Below are 13,313 nucleotides of genomic sequence, written 5' to 3' on the forward strand. Positions count from 1 at the left end.
ACAAATCTGTCTGGCAATGCCTTGGGAAATTACAGAATCAGAATGGTTTAGGTTGGAAGGGACCTCGGAGCTCATCCAGTCCCAACCCCCTGCCATAGGCAGGGACACCTCTACTAGAACAGGTCACTCAAGGCCTCATCCGACCTGGCCTTGAACACATCCAGGGAGAGAGCAGCCACAACCTCCCTGGGCAACCTGTGCCAGTGTCTCACCACCCTCACTGCAAACAACTTCTTCCTAACATCCAGTTTCAATCTCCCCTCTGCCAGTTTATACCCATTCCTCCTCATCCTATCATTACATGACCTTGTCAAAAGTCCCCAGCCCTCCTGTAGGCCCCCTTTAGATACTGGAAAGCCACTCCAAGGTCTCCTCAAAGCCTTCCGGCTTCTCTTGTAGCCCGTCCTCATAGCAGAGCTGCTGCCACCCTCTGGGCATCTTTGTGGCCCTCCTCTGGACTCGCTCCAGCAGGTCCATTTCCTCCTTGTGTTGGGGACTCCAGACCTGTACAGGTGGGAGTACATTGCTCTCATGAGTAAAAGGGGAGAATCCCCTCTGTTGTCCTGCTGGCCATGCTGCTCTAGACTGCAATAAGCAGTCTAGCTAAGAAAGTTGTAAATAAGGTGAGGAAAATGTGCAGTGTTCTGCAGTCCTCTGTGGGTAGCTGCCTACTCAGTCACCCTGCACTGCGCTTCCCCAGCGTTTGAAGTGCTGTGTCATGCCCGTGCCAAACCCGCGTGGTGCCAGGGAGCATCACCTGCAGGAGTCTGTCGTAGGGTTTCAAGCCTCCCAGATCGCCAGGCCCAGCAGGTCGAATGTTTTTAACATAGACTCCTTTCTCCAGCAAACCGTCCGAGACACTGAACCCAAAGTCTTCTCCATCAGAGTCCTTGTACAAAGTTACCTGTAGAGGTGATGGGACATGATGACAGGGAAAAAAAGAGCCCAAACGTTCCAGGTAGGGCTTTCTGCCAGGTGTGCTTTGGGGTTTGTTGTTTGTCCCATTAGAGAGATCACTTACCTACTACTGAGTACTTATCAGGGCTGGAAGGGACCACAAGGATCATCCAGTTCCAAGCCCTCTGCCATGGGCAGGGACACCTCACACTAGATGAGGCTGCTCACAGCCACATCCAGCCTGGCCTTAAAAACATCCAAGGATGGGGCTTATACCACGTCCCTGGGCAACCTGTTCCACTGTCTCACCACCTTGATGCTGAAGAACTTATTCCTAACATCCACTTCCAGTTTTGCTCCATTCCTCCCAGTCCTATGACTAATAACACCCTAAGAAGTCCCTCCCCAGCTTTCCTGCAGCCCCCCTTCAGATACCAAAGTGCCACAATAAGGTCATGCTTACAAGATTAATGTGAGTTGTCTCTGTTTTGCCATGACATTGATATTCTCAGAAGCTGCCTTACTCTTCAACAACAAACAGCCCTTTGAACTTCCACTTTTCAGCTAGAAATTTACACTTTTATCCCACCTTTTGTGGTGGGAGTCTTAAGTTTCTTACTACCCTGGTTTTCACTTGCCAGGATCTGGGTACAAGATAAAGCTTCGTTTTGCTTCAGAGGTGAAGACCTGGCCTGAACCAAACAACTGGTGTCAGGTGTTCAAAGCTTCCCTGGGGCTTAAATATCAATTACCACTGGCACGGCGAGCCCCAGCCAGCCTCGATTTGGCCAGGCAGTGGCTCACCTTGCAAGGCCTGACCTCAGATGTGCTCAGTATAAGAGTTACAATGCAATCTTTTCACAGAGTACAAACAAGGCTGAAGGAGCTTGCAGGCAGGGTTCTTACACAGCCACGAGACAGTCATGCAAAAGTAGAAAGCAGAAGTTACTAAAACTGTTAGAAGAAGACTTCCCATATATCCAGACCAAGTCCTTGCAGGCAGTTTGGTGACTTCAGCTCCTTGACAGAAAAGAATTCAGAGACTTTGTAGGTCTGAGGTCTGCTTTAGGGTTTTTATGTCTGTGAGGTTGCTCTTTTTTTGTTGCCTTTTCACTTCTCATCACAACGATTACAGAATGTAAGAGGTTGGAAATAATCTTGAAAGCTCATCCAGTCCAAGCCCCTTACCAGAGCAGATCACACAGGAACACATCCTGGCAGGTTCTGAGTATCTCCAGAGAGGGAGACTCCACAACCCCCCCATGGCAGCCTGTTCCAGTGTTGTGTCACCCTCACAGGGAAAACATGTTTCTCCTGTTCCCACAGAATCTCTGGAAACCAGTGATGGACCAGAAGCTGGACATGAGCAGGCAGTGTGAGCTTGCAGCACAGAAGGCTGCCCACAGAGGTGGTGGAGTCACCATCTCTGAAAGCGTTCAAGCAATGCATGGCCCTTTGGGACATGGTTTAAAGGCCATGGTGGTGTTGAGTTGAAGGTTGGGCTTGATAGTTTTGGAGGGCTCTTCCAACACAATTCTGTGACAACACAATGCTACTCCCCTGTAAGCTTCCAGTTCAGCTAAGTACTTAAGTTCATTGTAAGTGAGCAGAAGGAAGCAGCTAAACAGAGAGAAGCTAAGCAAGGAGGCCCAGCCAGCACCCATGGGTGGTGTTAAATTGATCATCAAGCCTAGCCCTGTCTAACCGGGGGGCCACACCAGGCCCCCCGGCCTTTGGTCTCCTCCACCAGTCACCCAGTGCACACCATGGGCACTCACCTGTGATCCTGAGAGGAGGATCCCTCTGCCCACTTGGGCAAACTTAGGGCTGCTGCCTTTCCTGGGGCCCATTAAAAAGGGGAGTGGGCAGGGCAGCAAAGTGATCACACCTGGGGTGGGAGGAGACTCAACAGCACCCAGGTGCTCTGGGTTTGGGAAATAAAAGGGGGGGGAAAGAAAAAAGGTGTTGTATGGGGTGTGAAAGGGCAAAGAGGGTGGAAGAGGGAAGGTGGTGTTGCTGGAAGGAGGGAGATGAAGAAGAAAAGGATAGAAATGAAGATGGGGAAAAGGAAGGGGATGGAGAGTAAAGGAGGAGGATGGGGGGAGAGAAGAAGAGGAAAGGAAGGAGATGGAAAGAAAAGGAGTTAGATGGAGAGGAAAGGAGAGAGCTAGGGGAGAAGTGGGATAAAACGAAAAGTGGACTGCAAGAAACAAAAAGGTGGTCCTGCTCTGGCAGGGTGGTTGGACTGGATGATCTTTTGATGTCACTTCCATCCTCTAACATCGTGTGATTCTTTTCCTCCAGGCACTGGAGTTAAGTAGAGCTGAATCCACCCTCAGATGAACTAGGAAAATAGATGGAACAGAAGTCATATAGCCTCTATTCCTGCCTGAAGGCAGAATGAACTGCATCTAACCTGCTCTAGAGAGACATTTATCTGCCTTACTTTTGAAAGTCTCCAGTGATGGAGACTCCCCAGTCTCTTCCAGTAATACTTTCCAGTGCTTCAGATGTTTCCTTAGGTCTAAACTAAATTGCCCTCGCTGAGTCTTAAGCCTGCTGCTGTCAACAGGGACCGTGATGGCTTTATCCTCCCCTGCTCTGCAGTGATGTGAGACAAGGGTTTTTCTCTAGACTTTGTTCAGCAAGCTAAAATCCCTCTTCAGTTTTTAGACCCTGAACTGGTCACTTTGTGACACAGTCAAGACTCTCAAGCCAAGTTAGAATGGAGACTAATTGTAGATGTAGGAGAGATGCTGCTCCAGTTATGTGGTCAAGGGCAGTGCTGCTTTATTCCTACTTTTAGTGAACAGTCTATTAGCAAACAAAATGCAGACAAGGTCTGCTTTACAGATGTACAGGAAGTGCCAGTCCACATCAACTCACCTTACCTGAGGTGATGGCATCCAGAGGGACCTGGACAAGCTGGAGAGGTAAGCCCAGATGAACCTCAAGAGGTTCAACAAGAGCAAGTGCAGGGTTCTGCACCTGGGCCAGAACAATCCTCACTGTCAATAGAGAATGGGGGAGGAGGTGATGGAAGCAGCCCTGTAGAAAAGGACTTGGGGGTGCTGAGGGACCAGAAGCTGGACATGAGCAGGCAGTGTGAGCTTGCAGCACAGAAGGTGAATCACAGCCTGGGCTGCATCCAAAGCAGTGTTGGCAGCAGATCAGAGAGGGGATTCTGCCACTTTGCTCTTCTCTGCTGAGACCTCACCTGAAGTGCTGCATCCAGCTCTGGAGCCCTCAGTACAGAAAAGGCATGGAGCTGATGGAGCAGGGCCAGGGGAGGGCTGTGGAAATGCTCAGGTGGTTGGAGCAGCTCTGCTACAAAGCCAGACTGAGGGAGCTGGGGGTGTGCAGCCTGGTGGAGGCTCAAAGGAGACCTCACAGCAGCCTGCCAGTACCTGAAGGGGGCTACAAGAAGGCTGCAGAGAGATTGTTTGCAAAGGCCTGCAGGGACAGGATGAGAGCAATGGCTTCAAACTAGATCAGAGCAGATTAAGATGGGATGTTATGAACAAATCCTTTACTAGGAGGGTAGTGGAACACTGGAGCAGGTTGTTCAAGGTGATGGTTGGGCCCTATCTGTAGAGATATTCAAGGTGACGTTGGACAGGGCTGTGGGCAGCCTGATCTAGTTGAGATGTCCTTGCTGACTGCAGAGGGGGTTGGACTGGATGACCTTTGGAGGTACCTTCCAACCCAGACCATTCTGTGATTCTATGATCTTGTGCCTTGTCTGTAACAATGCCTGGGGAGCTCCCACGTTATGATGGCTGCAAATGATAAGGGATGTGACAGAGGAGTTTTGCTGTAGATCACAACTGTTTGGAGGGTTTGATCTCAACAGCAAAATCTCCATTGTGAACAATCTGTTGGACTTTTACATCAGGAGCCTAAAAGAAAGCTGAAATATAGATTTGATTCATATTTCTTAAGCAATGAAATAGTGACAAGTTTTAAAGAAAGGCTTACACTTTGGGAGTCTGTTTCCTTGCCTCTGCTTCCTCTCAAATCTATGGGAAAATGCTTCATTTAAATTCATCTGGCACAGATCAGCTACTGAGGTGATTTTAAGTGACAGTAATTTTTGGTTAATGACTATTTGCTTAGTCTGCAGAGGAGAAGGCTGAGGGGATCCAATCAATGAATATAAATAGCTGAGGGCTAGGGGTCAGGAGGGAAGGGACAGGGGCAGCCTCGGCTCACTTGTGCCCTGGGATAAGACAGTGGGGTGGAAACTGCAGCACAGGAAGTTCTACCTCAACATGAGGAAGAACTTGGTGAGTGTAAGGGTGCCAGAGCCCTGGCACAGGCTGCCCAGAGAGGTTGTGGAGTCCCCTTCTCTGGGTGTTTTCCCACCCTGTCTGGATGTGTTCCTGTGTGACCTGTGCTAGATTCTGTGGTCCTGCTGTGGCAGAGGTGTTGGTGTGGAAGATCAGCAGAGGTCTCTTCCAACTCCTAACATCCTGTGATCCTGTGATGTGACCTTTTCTTGTTCTTCCACAATCAGCTTATGAAAGCCCAGTGGCACATGGAGCTTAGCTGGCCCACTTTCTACAGTCAAACCCAAGGTCTGAAGTCTGATCTGTAGGGAATGCAGGCTCTGACTCAGCAGCATGCAGGACAAGCAAACTGAACATCACTTCATCAGGCTGGGGAGATGTGGTGTATTACCTGAGCAGAGACTGGGAATTACTACAAGGGAAGTTTCCAGCAATCTCAAAACCCAGACACCTGAAGAGGGAGGAAGCTCAAGGAAAGGGCTTATTTTTACTACCCAAGACTCTAAGAGCTAGCAGTGATCACAGAACGCTGCCTCATTACTAGAAATCTGACAGCTCCCTTCCAGGAAGGGATTTATATTATCAACCCTGAAAGGCTGGGTTTGTAATCCATGGGAGAAAACTGCTCCTCTGCTGACTCTGAGCACACCAGGAAGTGCCTACTGGCATAGCTTTGGTTTGTGGTTCACATTTACTTGCCACAGAGGGAAGCTCAGCACAGTAACTAATTCCATTAATCACTTCACATCAAGTTGGAAACAAGAACACCTTAAATCTCTCCCAACACGTCCTATTGATTGTTTACACTGGCAATGAATTAGCTTTCCTTATCTAATCCACTCTCTACTACCTTCTGCAGTAATTGGTGAGCCCTTACCTCACTGAGCTAAACTGAACGAACTACAAACTAAACTCAGACTCACAGGGAATAGAAACCAAACCAACTCTCCTAAGAACAACAACATATGACCTTTTAATGTAATCTCTTTGTGCCTCTACCTCCACTCTGGGAAGATCACAGAATCACAGGATGTTAGGGGTGGGAAGGGACCTCTGGAGATGATCAAGTCCAACCCCCCCTGCCAGAGCAGGACCAGAGAATCTAGCGCAGGTCACACAGGAACACATCCAGAAGAGCTGGAAAGGCTCCAGAGAAGGAGCCTCCACAACCTCTCTGGGCAGCCTGTGCCAGGGCTCTGTCACCCTTACACTCGCCAAGTTCTTCCTCATGTTGAGGTGGAACTTCCTGTGCTGCAGTTTCCACCCTGTTGTCTTATCCCAGGGCACAAGTGAGCAGAGGCTGTCCCTGTCCCTCCCTTCCTGACCCCCAGCCCTCAGCTATTTATATTCATTGATTGGATCCCCTCTCAGCCTTCTCCTCTGCAGGCTAACCAGCCCCAGGGCTCTCAGCCTTTCCTCATCAGGCAGAGCTCCAGTCCCTTCAGCATCCTTGTTGCCCTCCGTTGGACTCTATCCAGTAGATCCCTGTCCCTCTTGAACTGGGGAGCCCAGAACTGGATGCAGTATTCTAGGTGTGGCCTGACTAGGGCAGAGTAGGAGGGGAGGAGAATCTCCCTGGACACTCTCTTCTTAATGCACCCCAGGAACCCCTTGGCCTTCTTGCCCACAAGGGCACATTGCTGTCCCATGCAGAACTTGTCCACCAGCACTCGCAAGTCCTGCTCCACAGGACTCCTCTCCAGCCAATTACCTCCTAACCTGTACTAGTGCAGTTTGTTGTTCCTTCCCAGGGGCATGACTGCACTTATCCTTGTTGAACCTCATTAGGTTCCTCTTTACCCTCAGATGTCAGACCTTTAAGAGAAAGATGCATCTAGGAGATGGGATGCTCATTCCTGTCAACAACAGCAGCATTATAACATCCCTCAACGTTTTGGAAACCGGATGGCTGTTGTGACCTTACAGGGCTTGAAAGTTAAATTGAGTGGGTATTTGCTGTGCATATCTAAAGATATTTTATCCAGAACTTACTTCCTATCACCAGGTGCTTACAGCAGTCAAAAGCTGCACAGACTGAAGATGGTTTGTCCTTTATAGAGAAAAGGAATTATAAATAGAAGAGGAGCAATAGCTGAGTTGAAATAACTTCTCTGCATTGTGTGCACTGAGTCCCATGCTTTTGGTTCCAAATGAGTGTTCATTTGAAAAAGGACCAAGGGGAGCCCCAAACCCTCCTGAGTGATTTCCTAAAGAAATGTATTTCCTGGAAATTAAGCTTTGTGCTCTTAATGAACACATTCTGCAGAGATGAGTGATTGGTGTTGTCAGTTCAAATTAGCATTGGATGCTCCTTGCAAAAGAACAGTCCCTTTGGGGGATTTCTTGCAAAGCCAAACTGTAGACAAAGATGCATCTGATTTGTTTGGTGTGTGTGTCCCCCCAAAAGCATAGCTCGTTGATATGTTTGTAGGAATTCATATGCACAGCCCCCAGATTACATCTGTGGAGTCATTATAAGAAGTGCTTAACTGTTGTTGCCTGTGCTGAATACATCATTTCAAAGCTGCCAGAAGGAAAGTTACAGACCTTGTGTAACTCCACAGGAGTTGGTGACATGATTTCTTTCATTTCTTGTTTAATTTTTCTCAGAACCATGGACTTTCTCCCCACATCTGATGGCAAAGTGTTGCTACGAGTAGCTTGGCTGTAATGTGGCCTTACAGTACTTCTTTCCTGGAAGCTGGCTTGTCTTCCCAGCTGGTTACGAGGTTGTGGGCTCTCATGGTTCAAACTCATTGTACTTCCTGACATAATAGTGGCCTAAGAGCATGAAGGAACAGGTTAATTTGGCACGCGGAACGCGGGTTAAGCAAGCGGTTAACACACAGCAGTAGGAAACACAGCTCTGTTCTTGGTTAGAACACAGTCACTCAGGGCACAGCAAAAGGCAAGAGGAGAGATGTTCAATCTGCTTGTGAGTCGCTCTAAAGGACCACCACAAAACACACCAGCAGTAACAGAACCTTACAGGCAAAAGTTTTCAGACAGCATTTCAAACTGAAATACTGAGCACTAGACTGGCTGTGCCTGGCAGCTCGTCCCCTGGCAGACTGAAGAGCACTGCAGTTGCTTATCCCCCCCAAAAATATGCTTCCCAGGTAAACAAAATGACATATAAGCCATGGCACAATTGGATTTGTGGGCATTAGAGCTACAGGAAGGTGTTTACAATTCAAACTCTGTGTGCAAGGGAAGAAACACCTGAGTTAGCAGAATATGGAGGCAGCTCTAGAGTCAGCACTGGCAGAGTGTGCCTGGATGCCACGGCCAGGCTGGGGAGAGCTCATTGCAGGGAAGCTCACTGCCTCCAGAGAAACTTGCATAACACAGATACTGCAGTAGCAACTGGCTTAGCTTAACACTCGTATTTGAGAGATACAAGCTTCTGTCTCACTGCTGGGTTTAATCTCAGTGTAAGCTACTCTGCTGTGTTAGATGCAGGAATACACCGAGGGTGAAGTCTTGCAAGGCAACCACAGCCTGAACTCTGACTGGGACAGGATGCTGGCAGCTTGCTTGAAAAAAAGATATATAAAAATGAAGGGGGAAAAAGAAGGGAAAACCAGGCAAATAAATGTTGGTTTCTGACTCTGGTGAGCATATCTGCCACCCCTCTTTCTCCCCACTCCAGCACTATGTTCAATAGGAGATTGACAACATACTGTAGTCTTCAGAGTCTCTCTTGTGCACAGTAATGACTGATATTACTGCCTGATGGAGTGAAAGCATCCAGAAGACTTGGCAAACAACAGTCTTTGCTCTTAGGCTGGAGACCTTGACATGAAAAATGATAAGGTGTCCCTGCCCACGCAGTAGCACTTCATAAAACAGAGGCATCGCCGTTCTCAGCGCCCTGACATGCTGAGGGAGCCTTGCTTTCTTTTCACAGCTGTGGGGCTGTGCAACAAGGCGATGCTATAAATCACACAGCACCTACACTTCTGAATCTCCTCTTTGTGAAAGGGTGAGGAAAATCCAACGTGCTGAAGTGACTGAATTCTGGCCAGTGCGAATGATCTGGCTCCATTTCAGGATGAACTATTTCCATATGCTTTTATTGTGCTCTGAATATTGAGAATGGAGAGAGAAACCTGAACCACAGCTAACTATGGAATTAAATCAGTGTAACATTTTCTCCTACGCTGCTCTGGCCTGCAGTAACAAACACATGAGATCCACATCTTGCTGTCCACACATGCAATACAAAAAGCCATCAATCCGAGGAAGTAAATGAATCTGAACTGAAAAAACTTTCACCCGGGTTATGCCATTCACATTCCTCCTGGCTGCTACAGGACTTCATGTAACATAAAAATGACAATGAGATTCTGCCAGTTTTGCAGCTCCAGGAATTTAAAAGAACATAAAAGAAAATATCTCAGGGCCTTTCATTCCACTGCTTTAAGTGCAGTATAACCTTAATTGTTCCGATTAGATAACTTAGAGGAGAGGTGATTAGAACAAATACTCAGTTACTGTGGGTCTCTGCTTTTCTTGCTCTACCCTCTCACAGTGTAACAAGAGGCATGGCTAAATTTGCAACTGACTTCAGAAAGGAATGTGAACATTTGCTCACAGTGGAGAAAACTGCTGTATTAAGAACATTTTTCACCTTGGCAGCTATTTTTGGGGGGGTTAGTTGGTTTGGGTTTTTTATGCAGAGCAGTAAGACCATAACTCAACATTTGGAGAAGCTGATTTTCTTTTATGTTCATCTTAATCAAATTAAGTTTCCATTAAAAAAAAGACAACCTACAACATGCTAAGGAAAGCTGCAGAAAGCGTCTGTCAGAGAATGGGATGCGCAGCTGCAGGGCAAGTTGTGCCCGCTTCAGTTCTGAGCCGTTTTGCTGCCCCGGGGTGGACAGCATCAATGGTTATGCACAGCAGAAGCTGCAAGTCAAAAGCTCTGGGGGTGGGGGGAGGTGAAGATGTTTATAGAGTTTGGGTGGCGTTGTAGAAAAGAAAAACAGCTCTGGTTAGGGGTGGGAGAGGCAGCTGCACAAGCGAGAATATAAAGGTAAAGGGTAGGTACCAAGAGAGTCATGTTTCTCAAACACAGACGCCTGCCAGCCTTGTCCTGTGGAGAGGGGTTAAAGCTTTTAAATGAACCGGTGTGATTAGTGCAACTTAAAAAGACAACCAAACCAAACCAAGGAGAAAAGAAAATGAATGTAAACCAAACCAAACCCATCATATTTCTCTATAATTGGAAAGAAAGGTTAAGTTTGTTCTACCTCTAGTTCCCTCAGAATTCCTGACTGGCCACAGGTCTCTAAATCCTCCAGAGCCTGAGACCAGAAGTTTTCCTCCTGGTCAGCCTCGGTGTTATCATGGGTACCTGCAAAGCTAGATTTACAGTGAGAGGTTAACAACATGTGGACTTGTTTCCCCCTTGAAAAACAGCTTTTACATATGTGCCTTGCCACAGATTGCAACTCGAGTGACAGAACGTTACGGTAGGTAGGCAGGAGAGTGGGGCAGAGCTGCTGCTCAGGAGGGGGTGGATGGACATGCAGAGCACAGGACAGACAAATCTTCTCAGAACCTAGCAGTTGGCAGGAGCCTGCTGGCAGCTGGCAGGATCTGAGCAGCAAGTTACCCGGTAAGGAGATCCAGGGACTCCAGCGACAGTTCAGTACACACCAGTAAATACTGGTTTGAAACTGGGACAACCCTATGAAAATGAAGCAACCAGCAGCTGTCTGCAGAGCTTTTAACCTCAGACTCCTCCCAGAGAATATGAAGGGAGCCCTCAGTTTTGCATATGGGATTTTGCAACAGAGGCATGGTGATGCTTTCTCATCCTGTTCTTTCAGTCTAAGCTGCACTTAAGCTCACCTGACTGCCATCATACACACATACACACTGCTCTGGTCATTCCATACACACACACAAACTTTCAGGGATGCAACTGTCTTGCATGGAGACTTGGATCTCTGGTGTTTCATAAGTGCACCTAAGCCTTATTAGCAGCACTCCTGAGCATGGTCATGGTGAGAGTGAAGCTTAGGGAAGCTGTCCAGCGAGAGAGGTCTGATAAAGCCAGTTCTGGACTGCAGCAGCACAGCCCAAAGCAGCACCATCACACTGCATGTGAGGGGGGGGAGGAAGCAGGAAGCTTTGCTGTCTTGGCAAGGGGACTCAGGTTAATGATGGTTCACACAAGCATCAGTGCTGCTGCATGGGAAGGGGCTGGTAATGTGAAAGGCAGAGGGGAAGGATGAGAAGGGGAAAGAATGAGAATTTGCCCTTCTGGTGGCAGCAAGCTGCTACTCTGGAGCAGCTGCTCACGGACTGCAGCTGGTGGTGTTTAACAGCACATGAACAGAGCAAGTGCTATTCTGGAAGCATCTGAGGCCTTGACAAACACTGTGCTAGTAAGAACAGCACAAATGTAACATGGTTAAGAGAACAGCTTCCAGGAAGGAGAGGTGCCCAGCCCAAGGGGTGACAGCTGGAAAGCTCTACACACAATGCTCTGCCTCGGAGATGCTTTCTTACAGTTACAAGCAGTCCACAAGCTCAGCCATCGCAATGATTCTCCACCTAGCATCAGCGTCTAAGACATGGCAATAGGTAGAGCAATGGTGAGAATAGCTACTCAGATCACAGATGGAACTCCTCCCAGGCAAGGCAGGAAAGTCTTTAAAACATGATCTTAGAAAGAACCTTGACTTCTGAAACTGCTCTCAGTAACCCCAGGTAGTGGTTTTAATAGCCAGTGTTGAACATACCCTAACTTAGCCACTACCATACCTTTATATTACATAATAGCATCCTGTTAATACCAAACAGAACTCGAGTTAATGAACAGGGTTATTTGAGGCAATTGTCTGTGACAGCAAAACTGGATTTCCTGGGACTGGAGATTCATTTATTCTCTGGCTTCTCTGAGATCTGAAATCTCAATGCCTACACATCTGGACCTCCTTTTGACTGAAGCAATTCCTTTTTCTGCCCTCACCTCCTCATTTGCCTTTCCTCCCTGAGTCTTGTTTCCTGGTGTATAAAGTGGTCAACTTTTGCATCTCTATTACATCCACATGAATAAATTGATTTGTAGCTGAGCTACTGCAAAGAAAAAAGTACCACCAAAATAATTTCTCATGGAGATGGCTTTTTTTCCCTGAGACCTGAGAGATTGATTTTATGCCATGTGATATATTGTCTGACCTATAACAAATATATTTGGTTCTCTGATGCTTATTCAAAGAGCCATCAGAAATGTAGACACATAAAACTGCTGAAGGAGAGGTAGTGGGATGAGGTATGAATGCACAGGTGCCTCTGAATTGGTTCTTAATGCCATAATTGTTTTGGTTTAGTTTTGCTCTTGTTTAATTCAGAAGGTGAAAAGTTCTTGTAGGATCTGGCAGACTCCTTTCTGTAAGTACTGTTTCAGTGTGCAAAAAAGGCTTCCCTGGAGCAGGAGCTGTAACAGACTTGTCCTACCTGCCACTGATAGGCGGACACCAGGCTACAGAATGGTTTAAGTGCTCTGGTTTCATTCCTTTACCAAACTAAATGCCATAGTTGCTCACCCATGCTCTCTGCTTTCCACCCTGCTTTGCTTCTTTCTCCCATTTTAACTGGTTTCCTTTTCTTCCCCACCCACCTGGTCCCTGCCTCACTCCAGTTGGATCTCACTCTCACGCATTCTTTGTTCTCCTACCTGGAAGTATTCCACTCCTCCAGCTGTCCCCCACCTTTCCTTTGCCCGCCAGAAGTGCTTTTCCACATCTTGCTCTCTTTCTTCGTGCTCCTGATGCTCTCTCCTCCTGATCTCTCCACAGGAGGTTGCTTTAAATGGTTTTCTTGATTCTCTCCCAGTGTCTCAGTTTCCTTCTGTTGCCACATATTCTTGGAAGCTGTGCTACACCAAATAAAGGTAAGAAAAAATTACTGTCTAGTGTTAGAGAAGTTCTCTGCCTCCAGCTAGAGGCAGGGGAAAGGATGGTTTTCTGAGGATTGCTGTAAGAAGGGAGGGCTACTAGGATGCTGGAGGGACTGGAGCACTGCCTGATGAGGAAAGGCAGAGAGCCCTGGGGCTGCTTAGTCTGCAGAGAAGACTGAGAGGGGATCTAATTAATGGACAGAAATAGC

At 47.5% G+C, this 13,313-nt stretch overlaps 1 protein-coding gene across 14 annotated transcripts in view; it reads right to left on the reverse strand.

Moving 5' to 3' along the window:
• GRIP1 (glutamate receptor interacting protein 1) overlaps nt 1-13,313 on the reverse strand; it is a 358,558-nt gene that overhangs the window by 2,700 nt on the left and 342,545 nt on the right. For 7 of the 14 annotated variants that reach the window (XM_064166286.1, XM_064166284.1, XM_064166283.1 and 4 more), the window contains 5 exons: nt 12,883-13,083; nt 10,445-10,556; nt 10,243-10,287; nt 7,734-7,967; nt 758-904 (listed from right to left, as the gene is read on the reverse strand). In XM_064166286.1, coding sequence (XP_064022356.1) covers nt 758-904; nt 7,734-7,967; nt 10,243-10,287; nt 10,445-10,556; nt 12,883-13,083 — 739 coding nt within the window. The other 7 variants (XM_064166296.1, XM_064166295.1, XM_064166294.1 and 4 more) reach the window with 4 other exon arrangements.

This window comes from Pogoniulus pusillus, chromosome 27, assembly GCF_015220805.1.
Source record: "Pogoniulus pusillus isolate bPogPus1 chromosome 27, bPogPus1.pri, whole genome shotgun sequence".
NCBI classification, from domain to species: domain Eukaryota; kingdom Metazoa; phylum Chordata; class Aves; order Piciformes; family Lybiidae; genus Pogoniulus; species Pogoniulus pusillus.